At 50.7% G+C, this 19,432-nt stretch overlaps 1 protein-coding gene across 1 annotated transcript; it reads left to right on the top strand.

Annotated features, from left to right (window-relative positions):
• The first annotated feature begins 1,529 nt into the window (after nucleotides 1–1,529).
• Nucleotides 1,530–17,071, top strand: LOC147092799 (uncharacterized). Its single transcript, XM_085976050.1, has 2 exons — nucleotides 1,530–2,084; nucleotides 16,463–17,071. Exons 1-2 carry the CDS (start codon nucleotides 1,608–1,610, stop codon nucleotides 16,529–16,531), a joined length of 546 nt encoding a protein of 181 aa, XP_085832176.1. The 5' UTR covers nucleotides 1,530–1,607; the 3' UTR covers nucleotides 16,532–17,071.
• Nucleotides 17,072–19,432: the final 2,361 nt, after the last annotated feature.

Raw genomic sequence — 19,432 nt, 5'->3', positions numbered from 1 at the left:
AATCACCTGCTGCAGGCGGAATGCATCTCTCCTTTAAGAGGCGCAGACTGCCTTTAACAAGTGCAGACTAGCCTTAATTAGTGCTAGCCTCGCACGAACTTGGGCCCCCTGCTGAGCGTTCAGCCACTCAGCAGCGTGTTCAGCGCTAGGCTGAACGCCACAATCACGTTAATCAGCAGTCAGCACGAAGTTAGCGTGCTGCCTGCATCACTTTGAACGGGCGCAGGTTGATTGCGCATTGCGATCCCGCACCTGTGTTCGTAGGCAAATGAATTTTTAGCTCTGAATCCCTCCAAAGCCCAGAGGGAGTTTGGGGATTTGATTAATGGAGTGCAGGTTTTTTTGGGAGTTTGGGGATATAGAATCATAGAATAGTAAAGCACAGAAGGAGGCCATTCGGCCCATCGAGTCTGCACTGGCTCTTTCAAAGGGCAATCCAGTTAGTCCCACTCCCCCACTCTTTCCCCATATCGCTGCAATTTTTTCTCCTTCCAGTATTTATCCAATTCTCTTTTGAAGGCTCCTATTGAATCTGTATCCACCGCCCTATCAGACAGCGCGTTCCAAACCCTAGCCACTCGCTGCGTGGAATTTTCTTTCCTCATGTCGCCTTTGGCTCTTTTGCCAATCACCTTAAATCTGTGCCCGCTGGTCATCGGCCCTCCTGCCACTGGAAACAGTTTCTTCATATTTACTCCATCAACACCCTTCATGATTTTAAACCCCTCTATCAAATCTCCTCTTAACCTTCTCTGCCCCAAGGAGAACAACCCCAGCTTCTCCAGTCTATCCACGTAACTGTAAATCCTAAACAACTGGTAAACTCAGCTGGAGTATTGTATCTAATTCTGGGCACCACACTTTAGGAAGGATGTGAAGGCCTTGGAGCGGGTGCGGAAGAGAGTTACCAGATTGGTTCCAGGAGTGAGGGACTTCAGTTACATGGAGAAGCTGGAGAGGCTGGGGTTGTTCTCCTTAGAGCAGAGAAGGTTGAGAGGAGATTTGATAGAGGTGTTCAAAATCATGAGGGGTCTAGATAGATTAGATAGAGAGAAACTGTTCCCACTGGCGGAAGGGTCGAGAACCAGAGGACACAGATTTAAGGTGATTGGCAGAAGAACCAACGGCGACGTGAGGAAAAACTTGTTTACGCAGCGAGTGGTTAGGATCTGGAGTGCGCTGCCTGAAAGGGTGGTGGAGGCAGACTCAATCGTGGCTTTCAAAAGGGAATTGGATAAGTACCTGAAGGAAAAAATTGGCAGGACTACGGGGAAAGGGCAGGGGAGTGGGACTAACTGAAGCGCTCTTGCAGAGAGCCGGCACGGGCTCGACAGGCCGAATGGCCTCCTTCTGTGCTGTAACCATTCTATGATTCTATAATGGGGCAGAGGGTTTGTTGGGAGTTTGGTTAATGGTGCAAAGTATTTGGTTAAGGGCGTGGGGCTGTTCGACGTCTTTTTCTTTTTGCAAATTGGACTGTATGTAACCTGTGCTGACGTGATCCGGGTGCAATTGACCTCTGGACCCTCCTGATAAAAAGCTGTGGCGTGACAGCGGAGAGCAAAGTTACAGACGGCCCATTTGCGACACCGACTCCCGGCTGTAACATGACTGCTGACAAGGAGCCTCAGTCACCGAGAATAACAGCAAGCAAAAAGGTTAAATGTGGGAAAGGCTCTCGGGAATCCCCCAGCTCGCTGGACAAATCTTCCGGCTTCTACACCAGGCTGGAAGAAGTGGGTGATGTAGGGAGCGGACCTCCCGGGAACGAGGAGCCGGGCTGTTGGGAGAGCGACGGCCACTTCCTCTCAGAGTGCGAGGCAGCCGATAGCGGCACCGCCCCTCTCATCGGGAAGAGCTCGACGCTTGCGAGGAGCAAGCGTGAGAGGAAGAAGGGAGGCGGCGGTTCTCGTCCCGCTCCAGTGGGAGAGGTGCATCGGAAGAAAGGGCCCCCGGCCGACCAGATCATCCATTTCACTTCTCTGAGTGATGACAATCAGCTGCTGCTGAAAGGACGGGGGAAAAGGAGGCAACAGGACAGCGGGATGAAGAGAAAAAAGAACAAACTCAAGAAATACAGAGAGGTAGGTGACTGCGTGGTTCCACAGCATTCTGGAGCTCCAGTGAAAAGACAGACTCCCATTTCTCCAGCACCTTCACCACCTCAGGACGTCCCAAAGCCCTCTACAGCCAATGAAGTACTTTTTGAAGTGTGGTCACTGTTGTAATGTGGGAAACGCGGCAGCCAATTTGCGCACAGCAAGCTCCCACAAACAGCAATGTGATAATGACCAGATCATCTGTTTTAATGATGTTGGTTGAGGGATAAATATTGGCCCCAGGACACCGGGGAGAACTCCCCCCTGCTCTTCTTCCGATAGTGGCTGTGGGATCTTATATGTCCACCCGAGAGGGCAGACAGGACCTCAGTTTAACGTCTCATCCAAAAGATGGCACCTCCGACAGTGTGGTGCTCCCTCAGTACTGCCCCTCCGACAGTACGGCGTTCCCTCAGTACTGCCCCTCTGACAGTGCAGCACTCCCTCAGTACTGCCCGTCTGACAATGCAGCACTCCCTCAGTACTGCATCGCCGACAGTGCGGCGCTCCCTCAGTACTGCCCCTCCAACAGTGCGGCACTCCCTCAGTACTGCCCCACCGACAGTGCGCCACTCCCTCAGTACTGCCCCTCTGACAGTGCGGCACTCCCTCAGTACTGCCCCTCCGACAATGCAGCACTCCCTCAGTACTGCCTCTCCGACAGTGCGGCACTCCCTCAGTACTGCCCCACCGACAGTGCGGCGCTCCCTCAGTACTGCCCCTCTGACAGTGCGGCACTCCCTCAGTACTGCCCCTCCGACAGTGCAGCACTCCCTCAGTACCGCCTCTCCGACAGTGCGGCACACCCTCAGTACTGCCCCTCTGACAGTGCGGCACTCCCTCAGTACTGCCCCTCCGACAATGCAGCACTCCCTCAGTACTGCCTCTCCGACAGTGCGGCGCTCCCTCAGTACTGCCCCTCCGACAATGCAGCGCTCCCTCAGTACTGCCTCTCCGACAGTGCGGCACACCCTCAGTACTGCCCCTCCGACAATGCAGCACTCCCTCAGTACTGCCTCTCCGACAGTGCGGCGCTCCCTCAGTACTGCCCCTCCGACAATGCAGCACTCCCTCAGTACTGCCTCTCCGACAGTGCGGCGCTCCCTCAGCACTGCCCCTCCGACAATGCAGCACCCCCTCAGTACTGCCCCTCCGACAATGCAGCACTCCCTCAGCACTGCCCCTCTGACAGTACGGCACACCCTCAGTACTGCACTGGGAGTGTCAGCCTGGATTATGAGCTCAAGTCTCTGGAATGGGCGTATGAACCCACAAACCTCTGACTCAGAAGTGAGAGAGTGCGACCCATGAACCACTGCTGACACTGCGAATGGGTCATATTATGGAGACTGAGGAAGCTCCTATGATTCCCTCTGGTGAGTCCCTGATTTCAACCAAGTTGTCACCAGAGAGAAAGTCACCTCTCGGCCTCTGGTGTGTTCCCGCACTCTTTATAGAGTTGATTTGGCATGGGTCCCAGTCTGGGTCACCCGGTTGCTGGCAATGTTGAGCAGCTCAGGTGAGTGGTCACTGGAACGCACAGACACCATGAAGACCAAGAGCTGGGGGAGTTTAACCTAGTCCGCCCAGCAGGAAACTGATGAGATTGGATCAATGGAAAATCAAATCCAGTGGGTGTAAATTGGACGGGTGTAACCCAACAGATTGTGCCCTGGGTTGTTTCTGTAACATAGACCCTCTTTACATGGACAGGTCATTAGTCTGACTCCCAACTCCCTTCCTGGTTGACTGGCTAGAGGTGAACATACATAAGACGTAGGAGCAGAAGTAGGTCATTCGGCCTCTCGAGCCTGCTCCGCCATTCAGTAAGATGATGGCTGACCTGATCTTGGCCTCAGCTCCACTTCCCTGCCCGCTCCCCATAAAACTTCATTCCCTTATCATTCAAAAATCTGTCTATCTCCACCTTAAATATATTCAATGACTCCGCCTCCACAGCTCCTGGGGAAGAGAATTCCAAAGATTCACGACCCTCCGAGAGAAGAAATTCCTCCTCATTTCTGATTTAAAAGAGTGCCCCCTTACTCTGAAATTATGCCCCCTAGATCTAGATTCCCCTATGAGGGGAAACATCCTCTCAGCATCTACCCTGTCAAGCCCCTTCAGAATCTTACATGTTTCAATAAGATCTCCTCTCATTCTTCTAAACTTCAATGAGTATAGGCCCAATCTGCTCAACCTTTCTTCATAAGACAACACCTTCATCTCCGGAATCAACCTCGTGAACCTTCACTGAACTGCCTCCATGGTGATGGGGGGACAACTCCACTCCCATCAGACGTGACTATCCCGCTGAATGTCAACCCAGTGCTCAGGAGCTGGAGTTCTGATCTCTCGCTGGCCGAGGTGAGCCTGGGTTTGGACGGCTCTGAGATGAGGCCCTTAATCGAGGCCAGGCTCTTCCTTACAAGGGGAGAGGGAGTGTCCTTCCTAGTCCCCTTTGGAGTGGATCTGGCTACTACCCTACTCTTCAAATGGGATTTGTCCCAGTGGAGATGGACACTGCTCCATTTTGGGACCGAGACCCGTGAAGGCTCCTGCTACCATCGCCGGTCTGTGCTGAAGGAACTGATCTCATCTGGGGGCAGGGGTTGGTATGACAGCTCAGCGCCAAACCCCTGGGCTGGGGGAGGCGAACACATCAGCCGGGGTCTCTGCCCCTGGAGGGAGGGGGACCCCCTCTGGTCACTATACCGAACTCACGTTCATAACGAAGGTTTCACTAGAAACTGCACTCCTGGGAATTGCGTCTGTTGTGTTTAACCAGATAAAGTCCCCTCCCCACCTCTCACCCCAATGCCCACCTGCCCCCCCGCCCGCCCCGCAACCCTCACCGGGACTCCCACTGGAAAATGCACCCTTGTAAGCGAATCAGGATCGGTCTAGACTCACACAGTCCTGACATCCCGGTTGAGGTGCCGGGGTGTGATCACTGCCCGGACTCAACCTTTAGTCACCACCTTCAAGGAAGGAGAAGCGAGACATTGGGGAGATAATTAGATTTAAAATGGGTTTGGGCCGAGTGATCTACGAATGACTCAGGCTATGACTTGGTGAAGTGCACACTGTAATACGGGGGAGGGTCATGTTTCCAGTATAATCAGTCACTCCCTATGGTGTCAGTTCTGGCTCAGTGGGTAGCACACACACCTCTGAGTCAGAAGGTTATGGATCCATGACTTGAGCACAAAATCCAGGCCAACACTCCCAGGGCAGTACTGAGGGAGTGCTGCACTGTAGGAGGGGCAGTACTGAGGGAGCACCGCACTGTCGGAGGGGCAGTACTGAGGGAGCGCCGCACTGTCGGAGGGACAGTACTGAGGGAGCGCTGCACTGTCGGAGGGGCGGTACTGAGGGAGCGCCGCACTCACAGAATCATAGAGTCATAGAAAGTTACAGCACAGAAGGAGGCCATTTCGGCCCATCGTGTCCGTGCCGGCCAACAAAGAACTATCCAACCTAATCCCACTTCCCAGCTCTTGGTCCTTAGCCCTGCAGGTTACAGCATCCCAAGTGCATATCCAAGTACTTTTTAAATGTGATTAGGGTTCCTGCCTCTACCACCCTCTCAGGCAGTGAGTTCCAGACCCCCACAATCCTCTGGGTGAAGAAATTTCCCCTCATAGCCCCTCTAAACCTTCCACCAATTACTTTAAATCTGTGCCCCCTGGTTTTTGACCCCTCTGCTAAGGGAAATAGGTCCTTTCTATCCACTTTATCTAGGCCCCCTCATAATTTTATACACCTCAATAAGGTCTCCCCTCATCCTCCTCTGTTCCAAGGAAAACAGACCCAGCCTATCCAGTCTTTCCTCAGAGCTAAGATTCTCTACTCCCGGCAACATCCTTGTAAATCTCCTCTGTACCCTCTCTGGTGCAATCACATCTTTCCTGTAATGTGGTGACCAGAACTGCACACAGTACTCTAGCTGAGGCCTAACTAGTGTTTTATACAGTTGAAGCATAATCCCCCTGCTCTTGTATTCTATGCCACGGCTAATAAAGGCAAGCATTCCGTATGCCTTCTTAACCACCTTATCTACTTGGCCTGCTACCTTCAGGGATCTGTGGACATGCACTCCAATGTCCCTTTGTTCCTCTACGCTACTCAGTGTCCTACCATTTAAAGGAAACGTTTTTTTATCCGGCACGGACGGGACCGACGTGGTGCCGGTTCATCAAAAATTCCGGATAACCGAAAGCTATAGTAAAAGATACGGAGAGCTGAGAGCTCCGTATAAAACAACAAACCCTGTTGCTTAGCAACAAGTTCAGAACAATGGCCACAAGTTCCAAGCGTCTCTGTAGCTTAGCAACAGCTGCAGCCACACCCTTGCACAGCAACAGATCGAGGAAGGCAAGTAGAATATGAAGTAAAACTTACCTGAACCTACTCCTGAATTTTGCCGGTTAACCGAGATTTCCGGTTATTTAGGTGCCGGTAAATCGAAAGTTTCCTGTATGTGTATTCCCTTTCCTTGTTAGCCCTCCCCAAATGCATTACCTCACACTTCTCCAGATTGAATTCCATTTGCCACTGTTCTGCCCACCTGACCAATTGATTGATATCTTCCTGCAGTCTACAGCTTCCTTCTTCAGTATCAACCACACAGCCGATTTTGGTATCATCTGCAAACTTCTTAATCATACCCCCTATATTCAAGTCTAGATCATTGATATATACCACAAAAAGCAAGGGGCCCAGTACTGAGCCCTGTGGAACCCCACTGGAAACAACCTTCCAGTCACAAAAACACCCATCAACCATTACCCTCTGCTTCCTGTCTCCGAGCCAGTTTTGAATCCAACTTGACACTTTGCCCTGGATCCCATGGACTTTCAACTTCGTGACCAGTTTGCCATGTGGAACCTTATCAAAAGCCTTGCTAAAGTCCATATACACTACATCAAAAGCACTACCCTCATCTGCTCTCCTTGTTACCTCCTCAAAAAATTTAATCAAATTTGTCAGACACGACCTTCCCTTAACAAATCCGTGCTGACTATCCTTGATTAATCCGTGTCTTTCTAAATGAAGATTTATCCTGTCCTTCAGAATTCTTTCCAATAATTTTCCCACCACCAAGGTTAGGCTGACTGACTGGTCGATCCTTTTCTCCCTTTTTAAACAAGGGTACCACATTAGCAGTCCTCCAGTCTTCCGGCACCACACCTGAAGCCAGAGGGGATTGAAAAATGATGGTCAGGGCTTCTGCTATTTCCTCTTTTGCTTCACTTAACAGCCTGGGATACATTTCATCCGGGCCTGGGGATTTATCCACTTTTAAAGCTGCTAAGCCCCTTAATACTTCCTCTCTCACTATGTTTATTTCATCTAATATTTCACACTCCTCTCCCCTGATAGCAATGTCTGCTTTGCCTCTCTGCTTCGTGAAAACAGATGCAAAGTATTCATTAAGAACCCTACCGACGTCTCCCACCTCCACACACAGATTACCCTCATGATCTCTAATAGGCACTACCCTTTCTTTAGTTATCCTCTTACTCTTAATATATTTATAAAACATCTTTGGGTTTTCCTTGATTTTACTTGCCAAGAATTTTTCATGCTCTCTCTTTGCTTTCCTAATATCCTTTTTAATTGCATCCCTGCACTTTCTGTACTCCTCTAAAGATTCTGGAGTATTTAGCCCTCGGTATCTGTCACACACCTCCCTTTTTTTCTTTATCCTACCCTGTATGTCTCTAGACATCCAGGGGGCTCTAGATTTGTTAGACCCACCTTTTTTCTTTAAGGGCACATATTTGGTCTGAACCCTCCGGATCTCCTCCTTGAATGCCTCCCACTGCTCTGACACTGATTTACCTTCAAGTAGCTGTTTCCAGTCCACTATGGCTAAATCCCCTCTGAGCTTAGCAAAATTTGCTTTTCCCCAATTTAGAATTTTTATTCCTAGTCGATCCTTGTCCTTTCCCATAACTACCTTAAACCTAACAGAATTATGGTCACTAGCACCAAAATGCTCCCCCACTGATATGCCTTCTACCTGCCCAGCTTCATTCCCTAAAACTAAGTCCAGAACCGCCCCCTCCCTTGTTGGGCTTGCTACATACTGGCTAAAAAAGTTCTCCTGGATGCATTTTAGGAATTCTGCACCCTCTATACCCTTCACACTAATTTTATCCCAGTTAATATTGGGTTAGTTGAAATCCCCTACTATTACTGCCCTATAGTTTTTGCACTTCTCAGAAATTTGTCTACATATTTGCTCTTCTATCTCCCTCTCACTGTTTGGGGGTCTGTACTACACTCCCAGCAGTGTGATCGCCCCTTTTTTGTTTTTCAATTCGACCCATATGGCCTCGTTTGATGAGCCCTCCAACATATCATTTCTCCTCACAGCTGTAATAATCAATACCGTGACCCCCCTCCTTTTTTACCTCCCTCTTTATTCTGTCTGAAAATCCTGTAACCAGGAATGTTGAGCTGCCATACCTGCCCCTCTTTCAGCCACGTCTCTGTAATAGCTGTAATATCAAAGTCCCAAGTATCTAATTGTGCCCTCAGCTCATCTGCCTTGTTCGCTATACTCTGTCGGAGGGGCAGTACTGAGGGAGCGCCGCACTTTCAGAGGGGTAGTACTGAGGGAGCGCTGCACTATTGGAGGGGCAGTGCTGAGGGAGCCCTGCAATGTCGGAGGGGCAGTACTGAGGGAGCGCCGCACTTTCGGAGGGGCAGTACTGAGGGAGCGCTGCACTGTCGGAGGGCAGTGCTGAGGGAGCGCTGCACTGTCGGAGGGGCAGTACTGAGGGAGCGCCGCACTTTCGGAGGGGCAGTACTGAGGGAGCGCTGCACTGTCGGAGGGGCAGTACTGAGGGAGCGCGGCACTGTCGGAGGGGCAGTACTGAGGGAGTGTCGCACAGTTGGAGGGGCAGTGCTGAGGGAGCGCTGCACTGTCGGAGGGGCAGTGCTGAGGGAACGCGGCACTGTCCGAGGGGCAGTACTGAGGGAGCGCGGCACTGTCGGAGGGGCAGTACTGAGGGAGTGTCGCAATGTCGGAGGGGCAGTACTGAGGGAGTATCGCACTGTTGGAGGGGCAGTGCTGAGGGAGCGCTGCACTGTCGGAGGAGCAGTACTGAGGGAGCGCTGCACTGTCGGAGGAGCAGTACTGAGGGAGCGCTGCACTGTCGGAGGGGCAGTACTGAGGGAGCACGGCACTGTCGGAGGGGCAGTACTGAGGGAGTGTCGCACTGTCGGAGGGGCAGTACTGAGGGAGTGTCGCACTGTTGGAGGGGCAGTGCTGAGGGAGCGCTGCACTGTCGGAGAGGCAGTACTGAGGGAGCGCTGCACTGTCGGAGGAGCAGTACTGAGGGATCACGGCACTGTCGGAGGGGCAGTACTGCGGGAGCGCGGCACTGTCGGAAGGGCAGTACTGAGGGAGTGTCGCACTTTTGGAGGGGCAGTGCTGAGGGAGTGCTTCACTGTCGGAGGGGCAGTACTGAGGGAGTGTTGCACTGTCGGAGGGGCAGTACTGAGGGAGCGCTGCATGTTCAGAGGGGCAGTACTGAGGGAATGTGGCACTGCCGGAGGGGCAGTACTGAGGGAGCGCTGCATGTTCAGAGGGGCAGTACTGAGGGAATGTGGCACTGTCGGAGGGGCAGTGCTGAGGGAGCGCCGCACTGTCGGAGGGGCAGTACTGAGGGAGTGTCGCACTGTTGGAGGGGCAGTGCTGAGGGAGTGCTGCACTGTCGGAGAGGCAGTACTGAGGGAACGCTGCACTGTCGGAGGAGCAGTACTGAGGGATCACGGCACTGTCGGAGGGGCAGTACTGCGGGAGCGCGGCACTGTCGGAGGGGCAGTACTGAGGGAGCGCCGCACTTTCGGAGGGGCAGTACTGAGGGAGCGCTGCACTGTCGGAGGGGCAGTACTGAGGGAGCGCGGCACTGTCGGAGGGGCAGTACTGAGGGAGTGTCGCACTGTCGGAGGGGCAGTACTGAGGGAGCGCTGCATGTTCAGAGGGGCAGTACTGAGGGAATGTGGCACTGTCGGAGGGGCAGTACTGAGGGAGCGCTGCATGTTCAGAGGGGGGGTACTGAGGGAGCGCCGCACTGTCGGAGGGGCAGTACTGAGGGAGCGCTGCACTGTCGGAGGGGCAGTACTGAGGGAGCGCTGCACTGTCGGAGGGGCAGTACTGAGGGAGCCCTGCACTGTCGGAGGTACCGTCTTTCGGATGAGATGTAAAACCGATGCCCCGTCTGCCCTCTCAGGTGGACGTAAAAGATCCCATGGCCACTATTGGAAGAAGAGCAGGGGGAGTTCTCCCCTCCGATTTCTCATCCACATGTTGCCCCTCGGTGACAACATTCTAAAACACAGCGTCAGTTCCCACACGTACGCTGACGACACCCAGCTCCATCTCACCAACACCTCTCTCGACCCCTCCACGGTCTCTAAATTGTCAGACTGCTTGTCCGACATCCAGTTCTGGATGAGCATATTGGGAAGACCGAAGCCATTGTCTTTGGCCCCCGCCACAAACTCCATTCCCTAGCCACTTACTCCATCCCTGTCCCTAACCTTAGTGTCATATTTGACCCTGAAATGAGCTTCTGACCACATATCCGTGACATAACTAAGACCGCCTATTTCCCCCTCCGTATCATCGCCCATCTCCGCCCCTGCCTCAGCTCATCCGCTGCAGAAACCCTCATCCATGCCCTTGTTACCTCTAGACCCGACTATTCCAACGCACTCCTGGCTGGCCTCCTGTAAAGTCTGTGGGTTGTATAGCGAAGTAATACACAGACTACAAGAGTAACTTAAACAGGACTTTACTATTCGAAGGTCAGGGCGAATCTGCCCAATAAATTCTGCCACAGCACTTATATACTGGTGTGGTCACCGTCGGTATTACAGTATACAGCAGCCACACCTAAAATAGTTCTCTTAAAGGTAGAACGGTTACATACACTACAATCCTCCTTTTTTAGCTTACAACATACTTGTTCTCCATTAAACATACATGTATTCAACTTCATGTAAAACAATTCACAGATATAGTCTCTGTGGAAAACAGTTCACAATTTCAGTCTCTGTGGAAAACAGTTCACAGATTTAGTCTCTGTGGAGGCGTCTCCTGTGCTTCTTAATTCAGTCCGGACAACGCCTCCGTGGTGTAGCAGTTCCCGGTGGTGTAGTCGGTTCACGTTGCTGGAGTGACTCATCCAATAGTCCTTCCCTAAACTTAACAGCTTGAACTTCCGTCACTCCTGAACCAGCATTGCTGACTTTTAAAAACCACTGGATTCCTTGGGAAGTTTTTCTACTTCCAACTGATTTGGCTCCATTCGGAGGGAGCACGTGCGTGGTCTGGTAGAGGTGATAATGGTTCAGATGGTCATTATTTTCTGCTTCGTCTTTTCCTTTTCTGCTTCTTGGAGACTCTCTGGGCTCCACTGTCAGCTGCCAGCTGCCTGCACAGTTCCTCCCGTAGTAGCGCCACCATCTCCCGATGTTCCTTAGACTTTTTGTGATTCATCAAGGTTTCTGCACTTTGGGAGTTTTCATCACAAGCTGGGCAGAACAGGTCCTCGTAATATTCGGTGTCGCTCAACAGGTCATGGTCATATTCGGTGTCGTCCTGAGCTAAGCCAGCGGGAGGGTCTTCTATTTCCTCCCTACCCAGCTGGATGTTAGCCAACTTTTGTTCCAAATCCTGACATCTTTCCTGAAGAGACTTCTTCATGTGTTCAGCTTCATCCCGCTTTTCCTGGGCTTCCTGCAAGTCTTTTACTAATGACATCATTTGTGATTTCAATACTTCAACTTCATTCGGAGATTGATTGATCGGACTATTCAATCCCTCTACTGAAGTAGCTGTTTCAGTATTCTGTTGTTCTGCATTGCCATGCGTCAGCGTACTTTTGGCATCCAAGGGCTGTTCTGCTGCAGACTTCTCAGTCTGGGTTGCCACCTCAGCTCTTCCAATGACTTTTGAGAGCTCCCTTCCCTTTGAAGATTGAGGCTCGTATTTAAGTTTTTCCCATTTTAGAGTTTTATCCCTCAGCATATGAATGAGTTGGCTGACTGTTAACTCTTCTGCCATCATCCCTTTTCCATTAACTACAGGGCTGTTTATAACCTTGCCCTGGAGGAGTTGGCTGACTGTTAACTCTTCTGTCCTCATCCCTTTTCCATTAGCTGCAGGGCTGTTTAGAACCTTGTCCTGGGGCTCCTTTGCTGCTTCTACTTCGCCATCATCCGCAGCCCCCATCATTCGAATTTCCACTAATGAATCGTCCGGTGATGCTGCACCCAACTTCAGTAGGAGCTCGGAAGTCATGTCGACCAACTCAGCTTTTTCTGCCTGCAACCTGCTAACCAGCGCCTTCAGTTGCTGAACCTCTTGCTCCACCAGATTAGAGCACGCACCTTCAGAGACCGAATCAGCTTTGATTCGTTTGGCCTCCTCGCGCAGACGGTTTGTGTGCTCCTGCTCCATTTTCTTCCTCAGCTGCTTCTGTTGTCTTCCCAGATTCTCCCACTCTGTGTCCAAGAACTTTTTCATTGCTGTTGTCTCTTGCTCAAGACGGCGACTCAATTGTTCTAATTGCTGTTGTAATTTGAAATAAAGTTGAGTTTGAGCTCGGTGTTCCTCAGTAATGTATATGTCTGTAAACTGGACAGACTCAGAATTCTCTGTCAAACTATGTTGTTGTTGTTCAGTGGAATTCTGTTCTGAAACTTTGTTCTCCTCTGGCGCATAAGCCTTTATGCACGCCTTCGTTTTTCCAACCTCAGTCAGCAAGTCCATTTTAGCCTTGTCTTTCATACTTGGGCTGGTCTTATCGTCATCCGTTTCAGAGTCTGAGCTGATTGTCTGCACCGAGTCCTCACTCGTTATTGCTTTTAGGTAGTGCCATTCCATGTCTATTTTCTTGATCCACTCCCGTCCTAGAAGTGGTGGTCCTCCCTCAGGTAGTACGTATAAGTCCATTCCGGGGTGTTCTTTGCCCCTGTCTCTCACCTTGACTCTTATCTTTCCCATGGGGTATACTTTATGCCCCATGTATGTCTGCAATACGAACTTGGTATCTCTCAAGGGTATATGTGAGAATAGCCGGTTGTAATCCCTTCGATTTATGACTGATAGGGCTGATCCAGTGTCCAACTCCATTTTTACTTGGACTCCGGCTATTTTTAGCATGACCCAGATAGTTTGTAGGTCAGCTTTCTTACTCACATTGTGAATTCTCAGACTACCCAGTTCCTGGTCGTTTGGGTCTGAATCCGAATTCTGTTCGTCTGAACTCTTCTCAGCCACCTTGTGTACTTTGTTGTACTTTTCCGGTGATGGCTTTTTTTGGTTGTTGGTCTTCTTTCCTGACCGGCATACTTTAGCTATGTGCCCCAGTTTGCCACATTTTCGACATTCCTGGTTTTTAAACCAGCATTGGTTCTGGTCATGTGTTGTCTTCCCACAACGATAACATTTCGTTGTACCCGAAGTAATTTGATCCACACTGAGTACCGCTGCCTTTAGCTGCATTTCCGCAGTTCCTTTCGCTGCGGCTTCGTGTGATGCTGCAATAAGGACAGCCCTATCAAGTGTAAGGTCGTTCTCCTCGAGCAGTCGCTTTTGCGTTCCTTCCTTCGACAACCCGCACACGAACTTGTCTCGCAATGCCTCTGTCAGATTTCCTCCAAACTGGCAGTATTTCGCTAATCTACGCAGTTCGACCAAGTATTCCGCGTTGCTTTCCTCTTTCCGTTGCGTTCTCGCATAAAATTTGAATCGTTCCGCCAACATCAGCGGTGTGGGGTTCAAGTGATCCTTCAGAACAGCAACAATATTAGCGAAGGTCTGATCCGTCGGTTTAGCTGGTGATAGAAGATGCTTCAATAACCCGTATGTCTTCGCGCCCATCGAGTTTGGCAAGGTTATAGCTTTATCATCATCTTCTATTTTATTGGCCTCACAATATATCTCGATACGTTCTACGTACGTGGCCCAATCTTCCACCTCGGCATCGAAGTTGTTGATGTTACCATGCTTAGGCATCTTCACTATCTCTCACTATCTTTCTGCGAAACAACAGGATTTCTCTTTAACTTTTTAACTTTTTCTTTTTTTTTTCCAAAAATGGCGGGTTCCCGCGCTTGTCTTCTTCCCCGCCTACTGGCAAAATGGCGGTTTCCCGCTCCTGACTTCTTCCTCTGGTGGGAGGGGTAAGCTTTGCCCTCGGGCGACGACCACTGGTTTACGGGGTTTGTAGCCTGTGCGCCGGCTTCAGTTTATTCTGAAGTGCGCGCTAGAAAAGCCGATCGCGTTCCTTGTCCCCCCCCCCTTCTTCTTTTCGGCAGGGGCAACCGGCGCTGGGGACAACCAGTTGGCGTCGGACAGATCCAGCTCCTGGTCCTTCACGGCAGCTGCTGCAAGCCGCTGGCCGAAACCTCGCTCGGTCTCTCTCTCGGGCTCTGTCTCTCCCGCTCGCGCGGCTCTCGCTCGCTCTCTCTCGGGCTCTGTCTCTCCCGCTCGCGCGGCTCTCGCTCGGTCTCTCTCGGGCTCTGTCTCTCCCGTTCGCGCGGCTCTCGCTCGGGCTCTGTCTCTCCCGCTCGCGCGGCTCTCAATCGCGCCTCCCAGCCCTCTCGCAGTCCGGTGCTTCCCTCCCCGGCTGCGGCTGAGTTCTCCGCGATTTATTTATTTTTATCTCTTCCCGCGCCTTACGATCCGGTCGCAGCGCTTCGTGGCCTCAGTCACTGTCTGGCCTTTTTCACCCCAATCGCGCCTCCCAGCTTCTCGCAGTCCGATGCTTTCCTCCCCGGCTGTGGCTGAGTTCTCCGTGGCTTATTTATGTTTATATCTTCCCGCGCCTTACGATCCCGGTCGCAGCGCCTCGTGGTCGCGGTATTTGTCCGGCCTTTTTCGCCGTCGCGGTCTAGTCGTCTCACGACGCTCCCCAGCCCGCTTGTACCGCGGCTTCTGCTCCACGCTGCCCCAGTCTCAGCGCCTCTGGGCCCGACTTCTGTCCGGCTCCTTTCCCCCTCGACCGTGGTCGAGTGCACCGCCCTTATCCTCCGTTTATTTGTTTCTATTTTCCCTTTACTCACAGTCACCGTGGCCGACTTGCTTCTCGTGTTGATCGGCTCACTCACCACCGTGGCAGAAGGGACAATCCGTGCCTGTTGCTGATGGAAGACTTCGTGTTTGAAATCTTCCTCCTTTCTTGGTCTGTTGACTCGAGTTTTCACTCAGCAAAACGACGAGGGCGGGTGCCTCTTCTCGACGCTCGTTTACTTCTTCAGAAGTAGTGTTGCCGCAGGGTAAGATCGAACTCGTCGCCACTGTAAAGTCTGTGGGTTGTATAGCGAAGTAATGCACAGACTACAAGAGTAACTTAAACAGGACTTTACTATTCGAAGGTCAGGGCGAATCTGCCCAATAAATTCTGCCACAGCACTTATATACCGGTGTGGTCACCGTCGGTATTACAGTATACAGCAGCCAGGATAAAGTAGTGCCACACCTAAAATAGTTCTCTTAAAGGTAGAACGGTTACATACACTACACCTCCCACATTCTACCCTACGTAAACTTGAGGTCATCCAAAACTCTGCTGCCCCCGTGTCCTAACTCGCACCAAGTCCCGTTCACCCATCACCCCCCTGTGCTCGCTGACCCACATTGGCTCCCGGTTAAGCAATGCCTCGATTTTTAAATTCTCATCCTTGTTTTCAAATCCCTCTAAGGCCTCGCCCCCTCCCTATCTCTGTAATCTCCTTCAGCCCCACAACCCCCGAGATATCGGCACTCCTCCAATTCTGCCCTCTTGAGAATCCCTGATTATAATCGCTCAACCATTGGTGGCCGTGCCTTCTGTTGCCTGGGCCCTAAGCTCTGGAACTCCCTGCCTAAACCTTGCCGCCTCGCTACCTCTCTCTCCTCCTTTAAGATGCTCCTTAAAACCTACCCTTTGGCCATCTGTCCTAATATCTCCTTATGTGGCTCGGTGTCAAATTTTGTCTGATAATCGCTGCTGTGAAGCACCTTGGGACGTTTTACTATGTTAAAGGCGCTGTATAAATACAAGTTGTTGTTGTGTCCTGGGGCCAATATTTATCCCTCAACCAACATCACTAAAACAGATGATCTGGCCATTATCACATTGCTGTTTGTGGGATCTTGCTGTGTGCAAATTGGCTGCCGCGTTTCCTACATTACAACAGTGACCACACTTCAAAAAGTACTTCATTGGCTGTAAAGCGCTTTGGGATGTCCTGAGGTCATGAAAGGCGCTGTATCAATGCCTGTTCTTTTTATCGTCAGTTGATATGCCAAGCCTCAAGCTCTAACTGGTGTGCCTGGGTTTGGTTCTTTGCAGGATATCGATCAAGCTTTTCGACGTGGATGGGAGCAGTTCATATCAAACCTTCACAATATTACATTCTAAGGGATCGAGATCAGTGCGGGTGACCATGAGCCATTGGAGGGCCAACCATTGACACTATCTGAGAAGCCGATCTCACACTGGGCGACTTGTCTTAACCTAACCAGCGTCTGATTATTAACCAGGCCCAGAGATTCACCATGGATACTGTTATTTGATGCTACTCATAGAATCAGAGAATGATACATCACAGAGGGAGGCCATTCGGCCCATCGTGCCAGTGCCGGCTCTTTGAAAGAGCTCTCCAATTAGTCCCACTGCCCCCTCGCTCTTTCCACCATAGCCCTGCACATTTTTCCTCATTTTACTTGTTTATATATTTTTCTTTTTCATAATAACGGGTGACATGAATCTTGTCATTCATGTGGAAATGACTTATGAAATGATACTGGGCGGCCTGCTGGTGGCGCTGTCCAGGGAGAGTATAAATACTCGGGCATGGGCCCAGCTTGCTCAGGACATTCTTTAACAGGAACTAGTGAAGGACACAACTAGATCTCCATGTTGAAAAACAGTTGATTAAAGCTTTGTTTAACGCTTAGACCAAGTGCCTAGTAGTTTTCTTACGTCAACGGGTGATGGGTCGCAGGGACCTTTCTAGTTTTCATTAGAGTTTTGTCCAACTTAGACAGATGGGGTTCAAATTTTTGGACACTTAGAGATATGGGGATCGGGCGGGAACGTGGAGATTCACCACCCTCTGAGTGAAGAAATTCCTCCTCATCTCAGTCCTAAATGGCCGACCCCTTATCCTGAGACTGTGCCCCCTAGTTCTAGACACTCCAGCCCAGGGGAAACAACCTCTCAGCATCTACCCTGTCAATCCCCCTCAGAATCTTGTATGTTTCAATGAGATCACCTCTCATTCTTCTAAACTCCAGAGAGTATCGGCCCATTCTACACAATCTCTCATCATAGGTTAGCCCTCTCATCCCAGGAACCTGTGCGCTATCTAAGCTAAGAGTGCTCTTCAGGGCAGTGTAGATGGAGCTTAGCCACGCTTTACTTGGGAGCATTTGATGTTGACACTGGTATCAAGAATTGGGAAGTACTCAATTTCCCACGAATGAAACCGTCATCTCAATGAGCTGTCACTAATTTAAAATTCGGCATTTTTTCCCCACATTGACAGAATCACAGAAACGCCACAGTGCAGATAGAGGCCATTTCGGCCCATCGAGCCTGCACCGACACATATCCCACCCGATCCCCGTAACCCCACGTATTTAATCCCCCTAACACTAAGGGTCAATTTATCATAGCCAATCAACCTAACCTGCACATCTTTGGACTGTGGGAGGAAACCGGAGCACCCGGAGGAAACCCACGCAAACACGGGGAGAATGTGCAAACTCCACACAGACAGTCACCCGAGGCCGGATTCGAACCCGGGTCCCTGGCGCTGTGAGGCAACAGTGCTAACCACCATGCCACCATTGTTCCCATGTTGGGATTCTGGAGAATGTTTGCTTTGACAACAACTTGCATTCATATGAATTTCAATATAGGTAAGTGGGAGGTGGTGCATTTTGATAGGAGGAATAAGGGGGCCACATACTCCTTGGGAAATAGGTGTCTCGGTGGGGTAGAGGAGCAAAGGGATTTAGGGGTACACATTCACAAATCATTAAAAGCAGCGACACAGGTTAACAAGGCCATAAAAAAGCAAACAAAGCACTGGGGTTCATTTCTAGAGGGATAGAGTTGAAAAGCAGAGAAGTTCTGTTAAACGTGTATCAAACTTTGGTTAGACCGCACTTGGAGCACTGCGCACAGCTCTGCTCTCCATGTGGTAAAAAGGATATCGAGGCACTGGACAAGGTGCTAAAAAGATTTACAAGGATGATATCAGAACTGAGAGGTTATAATTATCAGGAAAGACTGAACAGGCTGGGGCTCTTTTCTCTGGAAAAGAGAAGGTTGAGGAGAGACCTGATTGGGTTTAAAATTAAGAAAAGGGTTCGATAGGGTAGAGATAGTGAAGATTTTCCACTTGTGGGCGAGACCAGAACTAGGGGCCATCAATATAAGATAGTCACTAATAAATCCAATAGGGAATTCAGGAGAAACTTCTTTACCCAGAGAGTGGTGAGAATGTGGAACTCGCTACCACAGGGAGTGGTTGAGGCGAATAGTATAGATGCATTTAAGGGGAAGCTAGTATATGAGGGAGAAAGGAATAGAAGGGTATGGCGATAGAGTGAGAGGAAAAGGGGTGGGAGGAGGCTCGTGTGGAGCATAAGTATGGACCAGTTGGGCCGAATGGCCTCTTTTTGTGCAGGAAATTCAATGCAATATTTGTAGCACCTTGAGCCTGAAGAACGCTCCATGGTGCTTTGCAAATAAGCAGAAGGAAAACAGACTCCGACCTAGGAAGGGAGAGATTGGGAGGGGTGACTGAAAGGTCGGTGAAAGAGAAGGGTTTTGAGAAGGTAGTTAAGGGTGGAGAGAAAGCAAGGTTTAGACAGGAATAAGGCTGAGGTGACTGAGGGCTCTGCCAGCATTGGGAACAAAGGCAGGGGGTTGCACAGGGGGCCAGAGTCAGGGGAATGGATTGTTTGGGAGGGGACCTGGGACTGTGGGAGATTGCCGAGATAAGGGAAGACAAATTTGCAGAGCTATGGGGAAAGAGCAGGGGGGAGTGGGCCTGAATTGGAGAGCTCATTCAAAGATGGGCTGAATGGCCTCCCTCTGTGGTTTATCATTCTAGAAAAGCCATGGAGGGATTTACAGATGTGGATAAGGATCTTCAATTGAATGCAGTGGGGGTTGGGGAGGCAGTTTAGGCCAGTGAGGAGGTGGTGATGGGAGAGTGGGACAGTACGTCTCAGCAAATGTTTGGAGAGACTGGAGATTATCGAGGGAGGAGGATGAGAAGCCACAGACTTAGCGTTAGAGAAAACT

Source organism: Somniosus microcephalus, unplaced genomic scaffold (assembly GCF_052327205.1).
Source record: "Somniosus microcephalus isolate GS21.2 unplaced genomic scaffold, FLI_Smic_1.0 unresolved_chr2, whole genome shotgun sequence".
NCBI classification, from domain to species: Eukaryota; Metazoa; Chordata; class Chondrichthyes; order Squaliformes; family Somniosidae; genus Somniosus; species Somniosus microcephalus.
This window is presented reverse-complemented; position numbering and strand designations above follow the sequence as displayed.

Excerpts from the sequence above, each read along its gene's own strand:
- LOC147092799 (XM_085976050.1), top strand. The coding sequence starts at position 1,608 with ATGACTGCTGACAAGGAGCCTCAGTCACCGAGAATAACAGCAAGCAAA. Across the intron at positions 2,085-16,462 it reads AACTCAAGAAATACAGAGAG|GATATCGATCAAGCTTTTCG; the intron begins GTAGGTGACTGC and ends GGTTCTTTGCAG.